This window comes from Schistocerca gregaria, chromosome 1 (genome assembly GCF_023897955.1).
Source record: "Schistocerca gregaria isolate iqSchGreg1 chromosome 1, iqSchGreg1.2, whole genome shotgun sequence".
NCBI classification, from domain to species: Eukaryota; Metazoa; Arthropoda; class Insecta; order Orthoptera; family Acrididae; genus Schistocerca; species Schistocerca gregaria.
In genome coordinates, this window is record NC_064920.1 from 929,305,291 (window position 1) to 929,326,062 (window position 20,772).

Here is a 20,772-nt window from a genome sequence, read left to right on the forward strand (position 1 = left end):
GGCACGGTAATGCTTTGTGTTTTTGGTGTTTCCATAGTTTCATCCATACTTTATATTTCTGTTGTATGAGCATGGAGAGCCCCACGAAACTGAAGACCACAACAACAATTAAGATGAATTCACAGCTCACGTAACTAGAAGCTGCAGTAGTGTAGTCTGCGAAACTTGTGTGGATATCACAATTTCAGCGAGTCGCTGGATTCCATGAGAGTCGTCGCTGCACGGCTTGTTCTAATGTTAGCGCCTTGACGTTGGCCGGCAGGTGTACGTGGCGGAGGCCGACGGCATCGCGGAATTTGGCGGCGCTCCGACTCTCGGCAAGCGGCTGGTCGCCGTCAAGTCGCTGCCCATCGGAGCGGCCGAGAAGTCCAGGTAAGTGAGGGGCAGCGCACCACGTGGTCATTGCGGGTTGTAGCGCTGCTCACCTACTGAACAAGTGGAACACAATGTACTGTTGATGGGCTTCTCTAGCTCTAGTCCCTGAACTTCCTGAAATGCTGATTTTTCAGACTGCTACGACATTACTTGGGATATATAGTACTTTAGTAAAATTCTTCTACATTTACGCCTGCACTCATGAGCTACAGTGCATTTAGTGATAAGAAATGCGAGGGGCACTCACTAAGTAACGCTACACTTTCTGCTCGAACAGTAAAGTGCGTAAAGTGCCGGTTCATAGTGTCCAACGGGCACAATATTTCGGCGATCAGACATGTCGCCATCCTCAGGTGCGCTGACGAACTGAGCTCCTGAGGGCGGGCGGCCGATTTAAATCCCCCCCCCGGGCCGCTCTCATCGCCGTCCGCGCCCGCGCGCCGGCGGTCGCGAAGACGTCGGCGTCGGAATCTGTCGTAGCGTCGATGTGCTTGCTACGTCCGCCCTGGTCGCTAGTTCGTACTTCATGCTGAGTGTCTTCTTAATTACATTCAATGCCGGGTCCCAACCCTTGCTGAGATTGTAGCCGCAATCTCGGTTGATAAGATCTTCCGTGGTGCGAATTTCGATAGCCTCCCTTGTAACACTGTCCCAATATTTAGAGGTCTAAGCCAGGATCTTGGTACGCTCATAATCCATCTCGTGTTTCTCGGACAAACAGCGCTCTGCTACCGCCTACTTATTTGGTAATTTCAGTCGGGTGTGCCTTTGATGTTCTCGGCAACGATCTTCGACGGTGCGTACTGTTTGTCCGGTACAAGTCTTCCCACACTCACAGGGAATTTGGTATATGCCGGCCTTCCTCATACCGAGGTCATCTTTCACGCTTCCCAGTAATGCCCGTGTTTTATTGGGCTGGCGAAAGACGGTTTTAACTCGGTGTTTCTTTAATATACGGCCGATTTTCCCCGATATAGCGCAATTGTTTTTTAAAGCAGATTGTTTTTAGTTACGATTCCAATATATTATATTTCTCCCCACTTTTTTGGCCACAAAACCATATATTTCAACATAATCACCTGACGCTGCTTACTGGAAGAGTCTCTATGCTCCCATGATACCAGTCTATCGGTCGACATCTGAGCTTGCTGCATCCCAATCACCGACGTAGTAATTCCCTGAGGGTTACTCCTCCATTAGGCCAGACACGTGGAAGTCGGAAGTTGCGATATCCGGACTGTAGGGTGGATGAGGAAGAACAGTCCAGTGAAGCTTTGTGAGCTCGTCTCGGGTGCTTAGATTTGTGTGCGGCCTGGTATTGTCAAGGAGGAGAGTTCGTTTGCATTTATGAGGCGGATAACACGCTGAAGTCGTTTCTTCAAATTCCTGAGGCTAGCACAATAGACTTAAGATTTGATCGTTGCATCATGACGGATTATAAAAAACAGAATAACTCCTTCAGAGTCCCAGAAGACCATCATCATTACTTTACCGGCTGAGGAAGCAATTTCGTACTTTTCTTCGGAAGGGAGGTAGCGTGGCGTCACTCTGTGGATTGCCATTTTCTTTCCGATTCGATGTTTTGAAATCATGTATCATTACCTGTGACGAAGTTCGATAAATTTTGTCGCGATCAGACTCTTAACGCGCAGGCAATTCCGCACAGACGGTCTTTCGTCACTCTCTATGGTCTTCTCTTAGGTGGCGAGGAACCCAACGGGCCAACACATTTCAGTACGTCAACTGGTGGGCGAGTGTGTCAGCACTACCAACTGAGACGTCCAGTTGTGCAGCGAGTTGTTTGATTGTGATACGTCGACCACCTCTAGTGGTTCCCCACATTACAACACTGTAGGAGTTAACAGCTGTGTGCGGCCGACCGGCACGTGGAAGATAGGACAGGTTTCGGCTATCTTATTGCGAGATGACGGACGCCTCGCTTAACAACTCACCCCGCTTTTGTTCTCTGCCAGATCTCCATAGACGCTCTGCAAGCACCTATGAGTATCTGCGAAGCACTGGTTCGCCGAAAGTAACTCAATGGCAGCTACCTGCTTGAAACGCACCACCGCTACAGACGCCATTTTGAAAGCTCCGTATTGTTCAGCCACCTATCGCAACTTCATGAAATATAGGGGCTGAAGCTCGAATATTCCACGATTCCCTCAATAAATTACGCATTGTTTCAACAGAAACGAACCGAGAGGAAAAACGTGTTAGATTTCTTATTGAACGCCCCTTGAATATTTCCCGCTTACCGTTGGCGATTGGGAAGGAAGACTGTCTGCCCTTGCTGCACATTTCTGAATTAATCTAATTTTACGCGATATACAAGTTCCATGATGTTACGTTTCTTCTCTCTTATTGTGACAAGGGATTTCTCTGAGTTACAATTCAGACTCAGTGCCTTTCTTGTAGCGGATCTACTAGTTTCTTGAGCATTTATGTCCTGACTAGACACACCAGTAAAGTAGCTCTTATGTATCCCTTGGATCTTTTTCCTCTCTCCCGTTAATTCACATTGATGCAGTTTCCATTATCAGTCAAAAATGCTTAGTAATTGGATAGATGAACGAACGTTTTTATAACGACTTCTGTCTTCATCGAATCACACTTGCTTAGCAATTTCCCTGTCATTCTGACTTATGACTTGCTCACGGCTATATTCAGCAGGTCGTCCCATTACAAACCCACCCGTTCGATGAAAGGAACGTGAAGTCAAAGTGGAAGCTGGTAAAGTGTCTGAAGATCTAAATTTGAACACACGTAATTAGTGAATGCAGGGTTTATATTCGAATGTCAATAACGAAATTTTCTCCGGCCCCTAGTCAAGCGGTAGCGACAAACCACATATTTCAACGAAATTCCTGCTCATCCTCTTCATGTGCATTAAGCTTTGCCAGAAATCGAAACACATCCTAGCAAGATAAAACCGTCGAATATATTTTCATAGAAGAAGAAGCTCGGAAGTATACTAACCATCGTAACACCAAAAACGAAATTCTTTAAGAACGATGTACAATAATAACTTCCGGGTAAAAAATCTAACGAGAAAACTGAATTTCGGTGTCCATTGAAACATGACAAACATGTTAAGCACTGAAGAAAGGTCTTCTCAGATTATGAAATTATTCAAAAACACAAACGAGACAAAGCACATTACTATAGAGGAAATACAGAGAGAGCTCAGTTATGACAGTGTGTTCGACATATTTTAAATACTGATGAGTTTTACATACAAACAATTGATGTAAGCAAAAAAAAAAAAAAAAAAAAAAAATGGAACGAGTCAAATACAGAAAAATTAATAATATCTTTCTGAAATTCTCATTATCTCATGACTTTTGTTCACCTCAAAGTAACGGAAGGTGAATACGCTGCTAATAACCATGGAAATGTATGTATGTAGTAATGGGGAGATCATGATCAAGCAAAGCAGTGGATAAAAGTCAATAAAATTCTCCTGGGTTTGAGGCCGCATTCTCATCCGTAACATTCGGACGTTTCGGCGACTGTTGCAAGGCGCCTTCCTCAGAGTGTAGCTGCAGTTATCAATACACCCTGAGGAAGGCGCCTTGCAACAGTCGCCGAAACGTCGGAAGTTTCACAGATGACAATGCGGCCTCAAGTCCAGAAGAATTTTATTCACTGTGACAACGGCCGTGGAAGCCTACGTTTACAGTGGATAAAAGTGTTTGAACCAATTTAAATGACGCAGATCAGAATTTTAACAGTGTAGGACGACAATTACTGACACAGTTAGTGATCCACCATTAACGGTATTAATAATAAGAAACGTTGTATCCCGGCTACTGATTGACGCCAGATGACTGAATACTCCTCACGAAACACTAGGACACGATTTCCTAAGGAATCCTTAATAAGCAAAACTCTAATTTTGATAAAAGGCGTACGTTAAACTCATAATCGGAGGTTTACGAGGACGTGAGATGTCCTGTTTACCAGTCGACCCGACATCCTAGTAAACCATTCACCCCAATAAGCCGTCGTTATTTTCCCGAAAGCTGTAAAGAGTGAGACGATTATTTACAGGAACCTTCTCGAAGTTAGCTAACTGGAACCAAAGTTTAGTATTACTGAGGCTCTTGATCAATCACTCTGTGGCAATCACAGTGAACACGGTGCCGCACTGGTTATGATACAGGACATTCATTCTAGACGAGTGTCGGCCAGATTGACGTCCGACCGTACTTATTTCACGAGAGGAGGCGAATCGAATTGTGGTTCGTACGAAAATGCCGCTGCCAGTCCATGCCAGCTGAAAAAGTGTGTCCTTCCTTCTCCATCGAAACATTTATGATTCCACCAAATCATATGCTTGCTGCAAGTGGAACATCTTAGTTGCTTACTTTTAAATAGTGGTTTAAATCAAGATGAAAGTTCAGAAAACCAGTCAGCCAGATAATTTGTCTGTCTCCAAATGTTGAATCTTTTCTGATGCACAGACTGGATTTCATGCGGGACGCCCGAATCCTCTCGGCGCTGGACGAGCCGCACCTGTCGCGGGTGCTCGGCGTCTGCACGCTGGAAGAGCCGATGGGCGTCGTGCTCGAGTACCTCGACCACGGAGACCTCAGCCTGTTCCTCAGGCAACACCACCACGAAGACGACCCGTACGTCACCGGCGCTAACACCATAAGGTCAGCTCAGTGCATCGGTTTTTCATCTCTTTGGCTTTCCCTTCCCTATTTTTCAGTTAATTCGATCCACGTAATAGGACATACATACTGATGACCGCAAATAACGCTTTGTCCAGAAGCAGAACAAAAAACGGACCAAGAAAGACTAGTTCAGCTGTCTAGGGTACATTAACAAGCATGATTGCCTTCCATGTAATTTGATCGTTCCGAAGATTTGATAAGCAATACATCTGTTTTACATAGAAAATTATATCATTTATTCGGTAATCCATTTCCTCTCCTCAACATCTTTTGAAAAAGTACCAAAGTGAGCCATTCCCGTAATCCTAATGTTATTAAATACGTAATTCAAAACCGACTCTCACTTCTATACTAATAAGCATCAGACGTACGTGGGGTAAAGTAAATAGTCCTGTTGTGAAGCTGACAGTATACAAATGAGAACGCAAGGAAATTGCCCTTCAGCCATTCCGTCAGCCTCCTTTAGCTAAAGGTTTGTGTGGGTACAGTGTGCACCAACGAGGAGAAACTAAAGATGCTACTCATCTAAGGAGAACACGAAGTGGTCCTCACACGCTGAATATTTAGTGCGCAATAATATCGTGTCAATATATTGTGATGAAGTGCGAGGCCACGAGCTTCACAATATTACTGCGTAATATTTGCGCCCAGGCAGCGAACATCTCGGCATGTGATGATGTAGAACTTACGTGTACTGAGATCGCAGTCGCTACGTAACGCAAAAAGGAGTACGAGGATGCCGCGATGGGCGGAAATGCTGTATGGAAGGCATTCTACGCACGACCGTAAAATATCCTAAGAGAACCCGCAGCAGATGGAAATAACTGTCAAAAATTTTGAAGGATGAATGTGGAATCCTTCACCGAATTGGTGAACCTCGTTACCCCTTACATACGCAAAACAGATACTGTTTATATACACCTCGGATTTCACTTTCCACAACGCTGGACGTGATTTATAAACCTGAAAAGAGTAAGGTTCAGTATTGTAGAGGATCGGTATGTAGAGCTATTACGCATTAATAAATAATTCAAACTTCTGAAATGAAGAAATAAGCTGTTACTGTGTTACTTCCATGTACTTTAACACTTCTGTCAAAAATTTCTACAAGTAGTTACTGAATACGTATTAAATTTGTGCTCAAACTACTTTCATGACCGTACTTCAGCAATTGTTCCCTTTCATCTGTCTTGCTTGTGTTTCCCTATTCACATAGCGGCGTTGTATCAACTGTCTGCATATCTGCGAATCACGAAGTCTCCACAGGAACTGCCGTGTAGTGCATATCGCCACTCTTACACACTATAATATATTTAGCAATACAATGAGCGAGTGTTAGTATTTTTAAAGCTCTGCAATCCCTTCAACACACTGCGCGAAACGTCAATACCACTCTCAGACGGTCAATAGTATTGCACAGTTCTCATTATTATAGAATAAATATCGAGCGTGTGAGGGCCCCTAAAGTTAGCAGAACAGTAACTGCAACGTCAGTTTCTTCGTTACATACGGATCCATGTAGTACAGTACCGTAGCACTTTTAAAACGTATCCTGTGTACAGCAAAGGCAGTTCTTGATTAAACACTGCACCTTCATTACTATTTTCTTAGTGCATTTACCGTGCGTTTTTATTTATTTACTCTGAACTCCAGCAAGTGGATACGTTACACACCTACGCACCTGTGCACCTATGTTGTGTGCTAGTACAGGAGAGTGAAAGTCAATTTTGCGACACTTTTTTAATAAAGTGATGTTTCCGGGAATAATATACTGCGATAATAATAAACCTAAAAATTCGTCCGTGGTAGGCTGTAATGCAATGCTTATTTTATCGTGCGATTAACTAATTTCGACTAAGCGTCGTTGTCAAGCACATCTGTAACATATGCATATCTTGTCATTTTCAAATCACTCTAAATTACAAGTAAAAAGTAGCCATATAACGTTATTTTACATATGGCTACTTTTTACGTGTCATTTAGAGTGATTTGAAAATGACGTGAAATACAAATGTGCTTTACAATGACGATTAGTAGAAATGAGCTAATCACGCGATAAAATAACAATCGCACTATAGACTACTACTTACCATGTTTACGTTTATTAAGCATCTGGAGGCTGTAGATCCCCACAAATACAGAACACTGTGATACGTTCTTGAGCTGGTATTGACTACAGAAAGTGGGTTAATGAATAGACCGTTTAGGGTGCTATTTAAAAAAGACAAACGCGGTTCATAACTTCGTAAACAGTTCACAAGATAAGCAGTCATGCTAACTAATTCCCTTCTGGTCTCTAAACAGCATTTTCCTGGTACATTTCTTCTGGACAACAACTTATTTCGGAAGCTCAGATAAATGCGACACGCTATCTCTTGCGATTCTTCTAGTACGGGTTGCTTTACTTCAATACATGGAAAACTTTATTTTATTATTCAACTTCATGACCAGTTGTCTAAGCCGAAAAACTGCATTAATAGAAAGGGCAAAGTAAATAAGTCATTTGCAATATCGTTCTGCAAAGGTCTGTAGAGGGTTTTTAGGAAATCGCTGTGAGAACTAGAACTCTTCTTACGGGAAACGAGATTTACAGCATGACAGGAGGAAGCGATTGCACAGACAAATCTCCAGTGGTTACAAGAGAGTGCCTGTACTCGTGTTGCTACGTACAATGAGGCCTCTGTTCGGAGTCACCTCGCACGTCACTTAGAACAATTAATGAAGTTTCCTCCTCGCGGAGAAACACTCATGTGACGGCGACTCGTGAATGAGTGTCCCACGCACACTGTCTTGTGTGAAGTTCAACGTGCTGAAGGTCGCAACCAATGTCTTTAGGAGCCCAGCTTGGATACATTTCCAGTACTGAGAATAGCGCAGAAACGCGACTTATTTTTCGCAGTTATTTTCATTGTCGTCAGCGTGAAAATATGCTACCCATTTAAAATTCTGAGTCTGCCACTATTACAATTTACACGTTCGTGTTTCTACTGATAATTTTTTACGAAGCAACTAGGAAAAAAGCACTGAGAGAATCTCTGGCTTTGGTTTAAATACTGTATTTAACAAAGATACACCACAAAATTGTCGTCCACAACTGCAGTTACGGAAACTTGTTCTTTGTGCTATTACCTGTTAACTGCAAATTCAACCACCTCTGTTAATTTTGAGAGGAAATCAGAGTATTAAAAATGATTTCTGGGTAACGTGAACAAAGGAAACTAATAATACACTGTATCTTCATTAGATTCAAATCCGTGCTGACATCCACATCCCACTAAACATTTGCACAGAGTGTGAGGAAACTATGTACACGAAATTTCAGAGTTGTTACTGGAGATAAAGCTGATGTCACAGAACATGTAGAAAAAAATTTTCCCCGGCTGTTGGACTGGGGGTGGTGAGCCATTACTGTGTCCATTAGACTCTTGGGACCTCACGTCTACGGCTTTTCTTTTGTCAGGGGAGATGAAGCATTTGGTGCACGAGACACCTGCATGCAGTTAAGGAGAACCAGTTGCCTGTTTGGCTTAAGCTGCAGCTGTTTTTCGTGAAACACCTGATAGTTTTTAGTTTCTTCAGGAATAATTAGCATCTAAATACAACATTTTCTGCATCACCTCTAAAACAATATTCATTTAGCTTGTCTCTGAACATCACTAGTGTCAATATATTCATGGGATCCTAGCGTCGAAACAACACACCTGTGACAGTTCTGTCATATAAAAAGTTTTCCTTTTATTCACTCTGAACATTCAAAAACTTTATATATACACTGTTTTTGCACTTTGAAAATATTTAAAATCATTATCATGTGGATAGAAGATGGAATAAAGCGCAGCATTTCAACAAAACGAACGTAATTTCATAGAACAGGCAGGTTACAGTTATGCTTTCATTGTGAACACATTGTGAAACATCACCCTTGCAGAAACAGAAAACAAAATGATTCGCTATAGGGCTATGAAACTTTACTGGCAGTTAAAAGTGAAGCAAATGGATTTTTTGTCAAGTTTATTGTCCTCGAAAATATGCTATTGTTTTTTAATGTTTGTTTTTATATTTACAGGTACTTGAACGTTATCATAAATAACTGTAATTACATCACTAATTTTTTCGTTTACAGTTCAACGTGCCTACTGTACATAGCCTCGCAAATAGCGTCCGGGATGCGTTACCTGGAAACTCTCAACTTCGTACATCGGGACCTCGCTACGAGGTAAGCATACCCTTTACACAAAGGATATGTATTAGCTGTCAGTGTTCAGACAGTAGATTGCTTTACAAATTCACGCTCTGTTCTGCAGAAATTGCATCGTGGGGAAGGCTTACCACGTGAAAATCTGCGACTTCGGCACCAACAACGAGCTGTATGCTGCCGACTATTATCCGATCGACGGATCGAGGTCGCTGCCCGTTCGGTGGATGTCCCCAGAGTCCGTGTGCCAGGTAACTGTCGCATCTACACGTAAACTAAGTGGCGCCATGAGTAAGGAAATCCGCGTTTGGAAGGCGTGGGGACGAAATACTCATCCGATTTCTAGATTTAGGCTCTTCGGGCGAATGCTGGTATGACTCGTTTTAAAGGATACGTCCGATTCCTTGTTCCATCTACTTTCATCCAAACCCAAAGTAAATGAAAAATACATCTCTTTAGAAAAGCAGATAAAAAATTCGCTTGAGGCCTTCCTAAGAGATAGTCTCTGCTCCTTGCAATCTCAGTATGTAAACGTAGAACAAATGTAGCTCAAATTCAAAGAAATAGCATAGACGGCAATTGAAACATGCACCAAATAAATTAATAACGACGGGTAGGAACACTAATGAGAAGCAACGAAATAAGTGTACCAAATTTAAAAGAATGCAAAATCCCTTAGTTAACCAAAATTTTACAGAAGCTTGAAATATAGTGCGAACTTCAATTAAGATGCTTTTAATACTCTACACAACGAAACTCTGTCTCGAAATATGGCAGAGAATCAAGAGAGATTCTGATCGTATGTAAATTGCACTAGTGGAAAGACACAAACAATACGTTCACTGCTCAATAACAATAGTGAGTTACGAATTTCAAGCATGCTGGACAGATTGCAAGTCAGCAACTTCTGTTAATCAGTACAATGAAAAACCAGCCAATGTTGGAAATTTGTCTGGTTTTTCGTTGTACTGAAGAATGGTGATATTGTTGATGGCAGTACCATTAATTCAGAGTTACTAAATACGGTTTTCCGAAATTGCTTCACCAAAGAAGCTGAAACAGATATTCGAGACTTCGAACGAATAACACCTTACAACATGAGTAGCTTAGAAGTAGACATCTTTGTTGTAGCAAAGCAGCTTAAAACTATAAAGGCAAGGCCTCCTGTCCTGATTGTGTAACAGTCAGGTACCTCTCGTTGTAAGCAGATATAATAGCTCCGTACTTAGAAATCATATACAACCACTCGCTCGTCAAAAGACGCCTACCTGAAGACGGGAAAGTTGCAGAAGTCAAAACAATACCCAAGAAAGGAAATAAGACTAATCCGCTGAATTACAGACTCCACTTGTTAACGAAACATAAACTGTACACGAACATTCTGATTTATCTAGAATAAAACCATTTATTGAGAGCCAGCCAGCACGGATTCAGAAAATATCGTTCCTGTGAAATGCAACTAGCTCTTTATTCTCATGAGGTAATAATACGTATTGTTGGCAAGGGATGTCAGATTGATTCCATATTTTTGGACTTCCGGAAGGCTTTTCTCACCATACCTCCCAATCGACTTCTAATGAAATTGCGTGCCTGTTGAATATCGTCTCAGTTCTGCGACTGGATTCGTGATTTCCTATCAGAAGGGTCACAATTTGTAGTTACTGACAGAAAGTCATCGAGAAAAAACAGAAATAATATCTAGCATTTCCCAAGGAATTCTTATAGGCTCTCTGCTGTTCCTGGTAAGTGGCAATTGACTGTAATTAATGAATAAAAGTGTAGTTAACCACATGACTACTAAAAGGAATCTACTAAATATCTGTTACACGATAAATCACACAAATGTAGAGGCTGTAAATTTGACTAAATACTTAGGGACTTCAGTTGCGAATAACTTGAGTTGGAACGATCACATAGATAATATTCTGGACAAAGCAAACCAAAGACCATGTTTTCCTGCAGAACACTTAGAAAATGCAACAGTTCTACTAAAGAGACGGTCTATACCACTCTTCTGCGTTTTCTGGAGTACTGCTGTGCGTTGTGGGATCCGCTTCAGATAGGATCTACGGAAGACATCGGAAAAATTCAAAGAGGGGAAGAACACCATGGACACGATACGCGAATTGGGTTGCCAATCATTAAAACAGTTTTCCGTTGCAATTGAATCGTCTCATAAAATTTCGATCATCAGCTCTCTCCTCAGCGTGTGAAAATATTTTGTTTCCACCCATCTGTACACAGAGGAATGAACATCTTAATAAAGTAATGGAAACCAGAGCTCGCGCGGAAAGATTTAAGTTTTCGTTTTTCCTATGCGCTGTTTGGAAGTGAAACGGTAGCAAAATAGCTTGAAGGTGATTCGATGAACCCTCTGCCAATCATTTAATTGTTAATTGTAGAGTAATATTGTAGATGTAGATCTTACCACTGACGATGTGGACTAATATTTCTACGAGGTACTGACAATCATTGTGAAGAGGGCTCGGACAAAATAAAGCGAATCTAAATCAACCCTTGTTTTCTGAATGAATATAGTGAAGCTATCTTTCCTTTGCATCGTTTACTGGACTAGGAACTGTCAGGTGTGGTGTGTGATACTTCCGAAAGAAGATTATCGGGGCTTGTTTAGCCGACGCACTCGCAACAACAGCTGTAGGGTAACGACACTAGAGGCTACAGTACCTAATATCGTAACAGCATAAAAGGACACATAAAATTTTCTGCTGCTGAACGCAGTGGTGGAGACAAGATGGTGTTAAAGATTGTCCCTTCTTTTGCGAAGATCACTGTCATCAGTGTGGCAGTAAACACTAATGCATGTCTGGGGAAGAGTGTCAAAGAAGCAATACGACATGACTAGTAGAAACAAAACATTCAAAGGATAGCTGTTGTAAACTGGTTGGAAGGAAGCTTCTGCGTTCCAAGGAGCACTACAAAACAGGGAATAATTTTAATGTGGTTCGAAGGTATGATCAAGCGGCATTTCTGACCTATATTTACATATATAACTTTTCTGTTTTTACGCTGTTCGAGCAACGACCAATGATACAGTCAGGTACTTTACAGACAAATACCTTGGAAGCTGGTAGTGGACAGACGGAGTTCTTATTAGGAATATATGCAAGAGGATTTCGAATTTCAGCATTTGCCTTACAACTAAGGGAAACCTTCTGGAAACGTCGGTTAGAACGAGGGGAAGGCCAACTACTTTTAATTAAATTCAGGGATGGCATATTATATGATATACATGAATCCAGATATTCAAGTGCATTTCAACATGTCTATAAGGTGTAAAGTTAATGATTTGCTCGACTACAGTATTGTACGAATGGCGTTCATGACCGCTGTCTTATTTGAATGTAATGCTATTAAACGAGTGCCACCTGTATTAAGCTATTCTTAAGATTTCTTTTTTTTTTTTTTTTTTTTTTTTTTGGAAAACTCAAGATGCAACCGACGTAAACCTTTTTCAGAAACATATCTTTATAATATTAATATTAGTGTGCCCGCTCTCAATTCCATCGGCTTTAGATAAAGTCTTTTTCTATACTAATAAAGATATCGTTCTGAAATTTGGCTGAATTGCTCCAGTGTCACGTTCACAAAGAATAATAGCCTGATTTATTATTTTAAGTAATGCATATTTTATTGCAAGAAACATGACCTGTGGGTTTAATGATGACTGAATTTCTTCAAAAAATCAGAAAATTTTCTCCAGGAATCAATCAATAATGTGCGAAAGTACTTATATTGATTGTTTGGTTAGTTTTTCGAAAAAAATCGTAAAATCGCTCATATTACAGGCTGACTGAGGACAATGGACCATTAAATGAGAGGAAGGGAGGGAAAGGCAAGATGAGAGAGAGAGAGAGTGAGAGAGAGAGAGAGAAGACATAAGGCATTTTAATCTCTTACAGCATGTCTCTCACATGGAATTCGAGCAGTCCATATGTGGTCCACTGTTCAGATGGTGCATCGAAAGCTATTTTGAATACACCATTACAACAATATTACTTTAATGTAATTTTTTACTTTATGGAATAATAACAGTTTTTCGAAATTCCTATTGTCTTCCTAATTTAGCCTGTACTCGACAAATGGAATGAGGTACCACAGTGATTGGCAGAGGGAACATGCATTTGAGTAGAGCAGGGTTCATATACTCTGCTAGCCATCCAGATTTATTATTTGCGTCGGGGTCCTGTAGGATCACACAACATTTTGTCCTATTTGAGCATTCTTTCTAATTTTCCACAACTCTCCCATATTTTGTTCATGGAGACTCTTCCTATGCCTAGTCCACTTTTTTTTTATTTTGGACTTCATTCTCTGACCAAACATTCCACTTGTAAATTTTGTCTCTATATATGTTTTTGTCTTGAGCTTCTAGTGGATCCATCTGTAATACTTCTTGGTCAGTTTTACTTGTGTGAACCATGGTACCGTTGACTTGACTTAATGAGTACTGTTGGTGGTAGCATGCTGAACTGCACATAGAACTTAAACCTTCTTTTTCTGACATTTGCTGCTAGGTTTGACGTCTTCTGTGTGGCTTTCCTGTGTGAAAGCTGTATCCCTCTTTTGTCAGCTTTGGGCCAAAAATTTTCCTCATGATTTTGCCCTCTTCCTTGCTTTCCACATTACTTTTAGTATGGAGTGTCAGTGTCGCATTTGCTTACAGCATTTCAAGCTGAATACTGTGATGGATACTTTGTTAAAATATACATGCATTTCCTGTTATATATGCCTTCTGTTATTCTGTAAGCTGTGTTCATTTTTTGTAGTCAAGTCTTCTGTGAGATCTTTCCTCCACTTGTAGATTCGAGGATTTCACCCATATATTTGAAATGTTTAGTAACTCTGTTTATATTGCCGTATTTTGTGTCTAATTGAGCACAAGAATTCAGATTCCTGGAAAGAGATTTTCAGGCCAACTTTTTCTCCACGTTTTGTTTAGTATTTCTGTTTGTTTGGTTGCTGTTGCTTCATTATCTGAGAGTATGGGTAGGTCGTCTATGGAAGCTAAGTTTGCTTTTTCCATCTTCTCCTGGGATTGTCCTAGTCGTGTTGGTTTCCAGTGTTCTCAGATTTTCAGTTCTTTTTCCAGACCAATTTCCCACGAGGAAGTTCAACAAAAGTTGCTTTGACGTATTCCAATTTTGACCATGAAGTTTCATCCATGAATTTACCTTTCAATGTCCTGCAAGCAAATGTCTGTTTGATTAGTCGTAGTGTTTTTGGGTCGAGTCCCTGTTCGTCTAAGATGTTAAGTACGGATAATCAGTCGACAGAATCGTATACTTTCTTGAAATCTTTGAAAATCCAGATGATTGAAGTATTCCTGATAGCCTTGTATTTCAGAAATGTTTTCAGATTGAATGTGTGTTCTGTTCATAAACGACCGAGAAGGAAGCCTTTCTGATACTCTGAAAATTTGTACTGTAATCGTGCTTGTGTTCTCTGAAGTAAGCATTCTGAGAAAATTTTGTTGGTGACTTGTAGGAAGGAGATTCTTCTGTAGTTGCTAACTCCTTTCTTGGGCAGCGGGTGGATAAGCGCACATTTTCCGTCGTTAGGAAGTTTTTCTGTTATTTGTGTAAGTTCCTGTAAAGAGTAGGGTTTGAGATTAACTAGGTCTGTAACTATGCGAAATGGACCTCTCTTCATGTTGGTGGGAGTGATTCTGGATAAGTGGAGGTGCAGTCCACATTTAAGCTTTCTATTTTTTCCTCAAATCAATAATGGTGAATGCTTGAATGGTTTGTACGAAAAGGACATATCCCATTTCCTTTCTCATTATTTCCTCATCCGCATATATGCTCCATCTAACTATTCGTCCTTGTGGGGCCTTAAAACTCTCTTGCCCTTTCCCTTCTTTGTCCTATCCTAGTTTGTGTTCCGTCTCTAATGATTGCCGTCGACGGGATGTTAAAACTTTCTTTTCGTTTCCCTTATTTGTCGTATCCTAATTTAATCTCAGTCCATAGTAGCCTCACCAACATATCGTGGGCTTGTAGTTAGCATTGTTGACACTCGTTAATGGCGTTCTAGGTTCGATATCTGGCCGTGTCGTGTGTTTAGGTGTGTTGTCATAATTTAATCATCACCGAAACGCAGACTGCCGAAGGGCCGTCAATATACAAGACTTGCCCATGAAATGAAAATTAAAATACCAGCAGCCGTCTCTTTTGCATTTAATTTACTCACGCAACTAATTTCGGTGTTCCGTTACACCACATTGTAGCCCCTTGGACAACGTAAACAGGGAGTTCAAAGGGCCGGAAAATGGTGTAATGGAGCACAGAAACTGGTTGCGCAAATTTATTAAATGCAAAATATCCGTCTCCAGATGCTTTAATTTTCACTTCCTACTGGTTGAACGCCCTGTAACCATCCACTACAAGAATGACAAACCAAAACTTTCACCAGGTGGTAGATTTCCCCAGATGGGGCATCCCGTCCCAATATGTCGTTGGCACATTTCATTTAATTTGTAATGGATTCGTGGACGACGAGACGGTGAAACTTGATCTTCTAAACCAGTCTGGATTTTTTGCAGCCACTATTCTGTCTTTAAGGATCTTACATCTAGAGCGATTTCCCTCACTTTCACTTTCTTCGTCTCGGTATTTGTATTCCAACGTTCTGGCTCCAGCTGGCTCCAGCAGGAGGACGACATTTTTGTTCAATGTGACTCCGTCAGCGCTCATAAGACCACATTTTGTTTCCAGGGCAAATACACGACTAAGAGCGACGTGTGGTCGTTCGCTGTGACGCTGTGGGAGATCCTGACGTTGTGCCGGCGGCGGCCATACGAGTCGTTGTCGGACCAGCAGGTGCTGGAGGCGCTACAGCACTGCTACGGCCTGGAGCGGACCCACTGCCTCGAGGACGCCGGCCTGGAGCTGCTGCCGTGCGCGCCGTGCGGCCCGCGAGACGTCCAGGAGCTGATGGCCGAGTGTTGGCGCCCCTGCGACTCCGACAGACCCACTTTCCGCGAGATACAGCTCTTCCTGCAGAGGAAGACGCTGGGGTACGCACCGCTCGGCGCCACCGTGTAGCCGCAGGTCGTGCCAGACGGAATCACGGAAGCGGTCCAGTAGGGACACTACGCGATACACACAGTGCCTAGAAAAAAAAGGACTGCTCTCTAAGCGGTGGCAGTTTTAAGCTTCAACACCACGTGTGTTCTTATTGTGCATCCTGCATGACCTGTGAACATATCGTCATGTCGCAGTATGAATGTATAAAAACCTCACGGGATTCAAGCCGTGTTAGATCGTTTTAACATATATGCTTGCAACAGTGTTCGTCACTGTCAATTAACCGTCCCTCTTTTATGCAACTGTCCTACGAAGTGTTCGTGTTAGTACTTTCCTGTACCTCAAATGAGCTCACGCATCTTTAATTTGGAGATTATTTGCTAAGTCTCTCAGGACAGCCAATACTGTTAAGTTACCTCAGAAACTGTGTGCATAATGGGACACAGCAGACGTCATCGGGCATACGAAATCGCTTTGCAGTGGTTGTATAAACATGTTATTTTCATTTACAAGTACTATAAAATGTGGAAGATCATAAGGAGGATGTTCACTACCGGAATGTATACAAATAGTGACACCATTTCGTGAATTGTTGAAGAAGAATATTAATTTGAGGGATGAAATGGACTGAAATAACGTGCCCTGTAATAGCAGTCTTTAGCAATCGACGAATTACTGGTAGCTGAAATTATAAATTTCATCGAGTGCTGCTAATGGTACTGAGCTACAACGTGTTCTGTAATCGAACTTATCTAATCATTATGCTTTTTCTAATACATTTGTGTTGGAAGTGCTTCGTAATTTCAGAAGAGTGAAGTGTTGCATTTGCAAAGGATGTTGGCGGAACGTGATTTAATTTCGATTCTGTAATCGCATCGAATGATGTTCTTGCGCGAAGCAAATGTTTTGTATAATTTGTGACATCCATACCATGACAGTGTAACTTTAAGAAATCTTTTATATAGATATTTACAAATTTGCAGCACACAGTTAGATATTTACCCTAAGTGTAATTTGCGAAATATCTGCTTTCATAGAAGAGCCTATCAGAATACACACAAAGCACAATTTTCAGAAATATAAGACTGAATAATTAGCTGCAAACAATAACCTTATTGTATTCTTTACTACACTGACTAATGTTTTCTCAGTATCCTGAAAAACTTTTAGTCATGAATATATGATACACCAAAACTCTTTGTCATCTGCTTCATCACTATGGATTCACTAAAGATCTAATAGAGAAATGACAGTTGAAATAATTCATTTTGGGTAAGAATTAATTCAGTGCAATTGTTAAACAGAAAATCATGAAACATTTTTATTCACTTATTTTGAATTGTTCATGGAATTTTGATGATTATTCATTACAGCTATTACCATCTTTAGAGAGGATTAATAATCTTTGCACTGGTTACAAGGTTCCCTTTATGTGTAACACATCATTACAAGCATAATATAGAACACCATTAAAAAATTTAAATAACTAAGAACATGAAACATCCTAATGTACAACAGTGACTATTGTGGATCTATCTTTTTATTCTAACTACATAAATTTATAACCAGATCACTTCAAGTCGAATTTCAATTTTGGACAAAGAACTCTTGATGTGTATATTACATTTTACCACATCCTAAATACAACTTGCTTTATGGAGCACAATGCAAGTCCTTCCTCTAAAAGAGAAATCATAAAACTGAAGACATCATACATCTTCCAGCAGATATTTATGAATAAAATATTTTATGCCTTATAAAATTTAAAAATTGCAAATTTAAAATATTTTAAATGTTAAATCCTGTTTTTAAAGATGCTGATAGAAGCTATTTATTGTATTTTGTATTAAAGTGTATATATTTGTAACTTATGTGTATAGTAATAAAGGTAATATTTTCATCAAACTGTGTACCATCTAGAAATCATTTTTTCAGCCATATCACTCTTTTTCCCATTTGCTAAAGACAAATGACACCGGCATTGCAAAGATCACTGCTTGGATCATTCACATTTAGAAAGTACTTTCCTCTGAAATTTGTCCTAGAAGTGTTGGATTTGACAGCACTGTTATATTATGTTTCAGAAAACTCTTTCTTCAGCAAATTTTCTTAGAAACTGCTAAGATTGCAGGCCAACAAATTGCTGTTGTTGTTGTTGTGGTCTTCAGTCCTGAGACTGGTTTGATGCAGCTCTCCATGCTACTCTGTCCTTTGCTAGCTTCCTCATTTCCCAATAGCTACTGGAGCCTACATCCTTCTGAATCTTCTTAGTGTATTCATCTCTTGCTCTCCCTCTACGATTTTTACCCTCTGCGCTGCCCTCCAGTACTAAATTGGTGATCCCTTGATGCCTCAGAACATGTCCTACGAACCGATCCCTTCTTCTGGTCAATTTGTGAAACAAACTCCTCTTCTCCCCTATTCTGTTCAATACCTCCTCATTTGTTATGTGTTCTACCCATATAATCTTCAGCATTCTTCTGTAGCACCACATTTCAGAAGCTTCTATGCTCTTCTTGTCTGAACTATTTATCGTCCATGTTTCACTTCCATACATGGCTACACTCGATACAAATACTTTCAGAAACAATTTCCTGATACTTACATCTCTGTTATCAAATTTACCTTCTTCAGAAATGCTTTCCTTGCCATTGTCAGTCTAGATTTTATATCCTCTCTACTTCGACCATCATCAGTTATTTTGCTCTCAAAATAGCAAAAATCCTTTACTACTTTACGCATCTCATTTCCTAATCTAATTCCGTGAGCATCAGCTGACTTAAATTGACTACATTCCATTATCTTTGTTTTGCTTTTGGTGATGTTCATCTTATACCCTCCTTTCAAGACACTGTCCATTCCATTCAACTGATCTTCCAAGTCCTTTACTGTCTCTGACAGAATTAGAATGTCATAGGTGAACCTCAAAGGTTTCATTTCTTCTCCATGGATTTTAATACCTACTCCAAACTTTTGTTTTGTTTCCTTTACTGCTTGCTCAATTTACAGATTGAATAGCATCAGGGAGAGGCTACAACCCTGTCGTACTCCCTTCCCAACCACTGCTTGCCTTTCATGTCCCTCGACCCTTATAACTGCCATCTGCTTTCTGTACAAATTGTAAATAGCCTTTCGCTCCCTATATTTTACCCCTGCCACTTTCAGAATTTGAAAAGCTTTCTCTAAGCCTACAAATGCTAGAAACGTAGGTTTCATTAAAAAAAAGGAATTTTTATTTTGTGCACACTGTTAGTTACTCTCCTTCTACTTAGTTCTGATTATTATGAATATGAATATGATAAAAAATGGCTTTCAATCAGGAAAATACAAAGAATAGGAAGAACAGCCTTAAATACTCTACAAAAATGGAATACATTTAAATGTTTCTTAAAATTAAGGCTAAATCAAAGAAAAGTCAAAGGATCAGAGCACGTTTTTAATAACCCTTCATTTTGATGTCTTTGCAGAGCAAAAATTAAAAAAATCCTCCCAATGAAGAGTAATAGCTACCATTTTTCCTTTCACTTAGTTGATTTGTGTTCCCTGTCTCTGCTGAATAGCTGTTAGACAGTCTGCTAAATATCTTTTAGCAATTTAACTGAAGTGGAGAATAATTCTTGAATATCATGCCCTCAATCAATACATTTGCTATACAATAATAAACTGCTGAAGAGAAATACACTTTTCTGTTTTTGTTAGGAAACTGGTCTGCTGGCAAATGAAACAGTTCATATTGTGTACATCTTATATTTTACAAATGATTGTCAATAAAACAGTGATATTAATCAATTCATAATTGAACATGATTTAAGGGACCTATCTGTTGGTGTCATGTTACTTACTCCATTCAAAATGTTAGCTTGTTCTTGGTATTACATTGATCAGAAGTATTATTGATGCAGTATAAGAGCGTCGGCTTTGACACCTGGAGTCCTTTTCAATAAAATAAAAAATAGTGTGTAGAGGAGTGGTGTGTTGAAAAGGCTAATACATGGGACGTGCAACACTTCAAGTACGTATCGTCTTCCCTGGGAACACCTCAGCATGGTGATGCAGGAAAACGGTTACTCAGACTGGCAGAACTGGCACGCCCTGCACCGTAACACTGTGGAGAAAGAGGCAGCACAGCCTTGATACTGTACGCTGGAGAGCCATCGGGAAAATTTCGGGTGAGTACTGAAAAAGTGCTGGGTAAGAATTGTCTTCTGGCAGCCCTATAAAACACGAGCGTGATTGGGGTCCATGAAAGATGACCTCAGATTATGGAATGCAGAGGTATGATCACATGCCACTGTGGCAGGACATCGAAGATCGGTGCCAAGAACACCGGCGGCACTCCCGACTAATGTGTCTCGACAAGTCACAGAGCATAATTTATCGGAGACTCATGTGATGGAATGTGAATTTACTAGACGTTTAACAAAAATGTCGAAATACGGAGACAGAGTCGTTATAATAACCATCGAGGTACGCT

The 20,772-nt window shown here is 40.5% G+C and overlaps 1 protein-coding gene across 1 annotated transcript in view; it reads left to right on the top strand.

The window, feature by feature from the left end:
* LOC126275253 (discoidin domain-containing receptor tyrosine kinase B-like) overlaps positions 1 to 18,201 on the top strand; it is a 185,909-nt gene extending 167,708 nt beyond the window's left edge. Inside the window, exons 13-17 of the mRNA XM_049977181.1 lie at positions 263 to 372; positions 4,842 to 5,036; positions 9,181 to 9,273; positions 9,362 to 9,503; positions 15,987 to 18,201. Of these exons, the coding sequence (XP_049833138.1) occupies positions 263 to 372; positions 4,842 to 5,036; positions 9,181 to 9,273; positions 9,362 to 9,503; positions 15,987 to 16,316 (870 nt within the window). The 3' untranslated portion in view covers positions 16,317 to 18,201. The remainder of the gene's footprint in view (positions 1 to 262; positions 373 to 4,841; positions 5,037 to 9,180; positions 9,274 to 9,361; positions 9,504 to 15,986) is intronic.
* Positions 18,202 to 20,772: the final 2,571 nt, after the last annotated feature.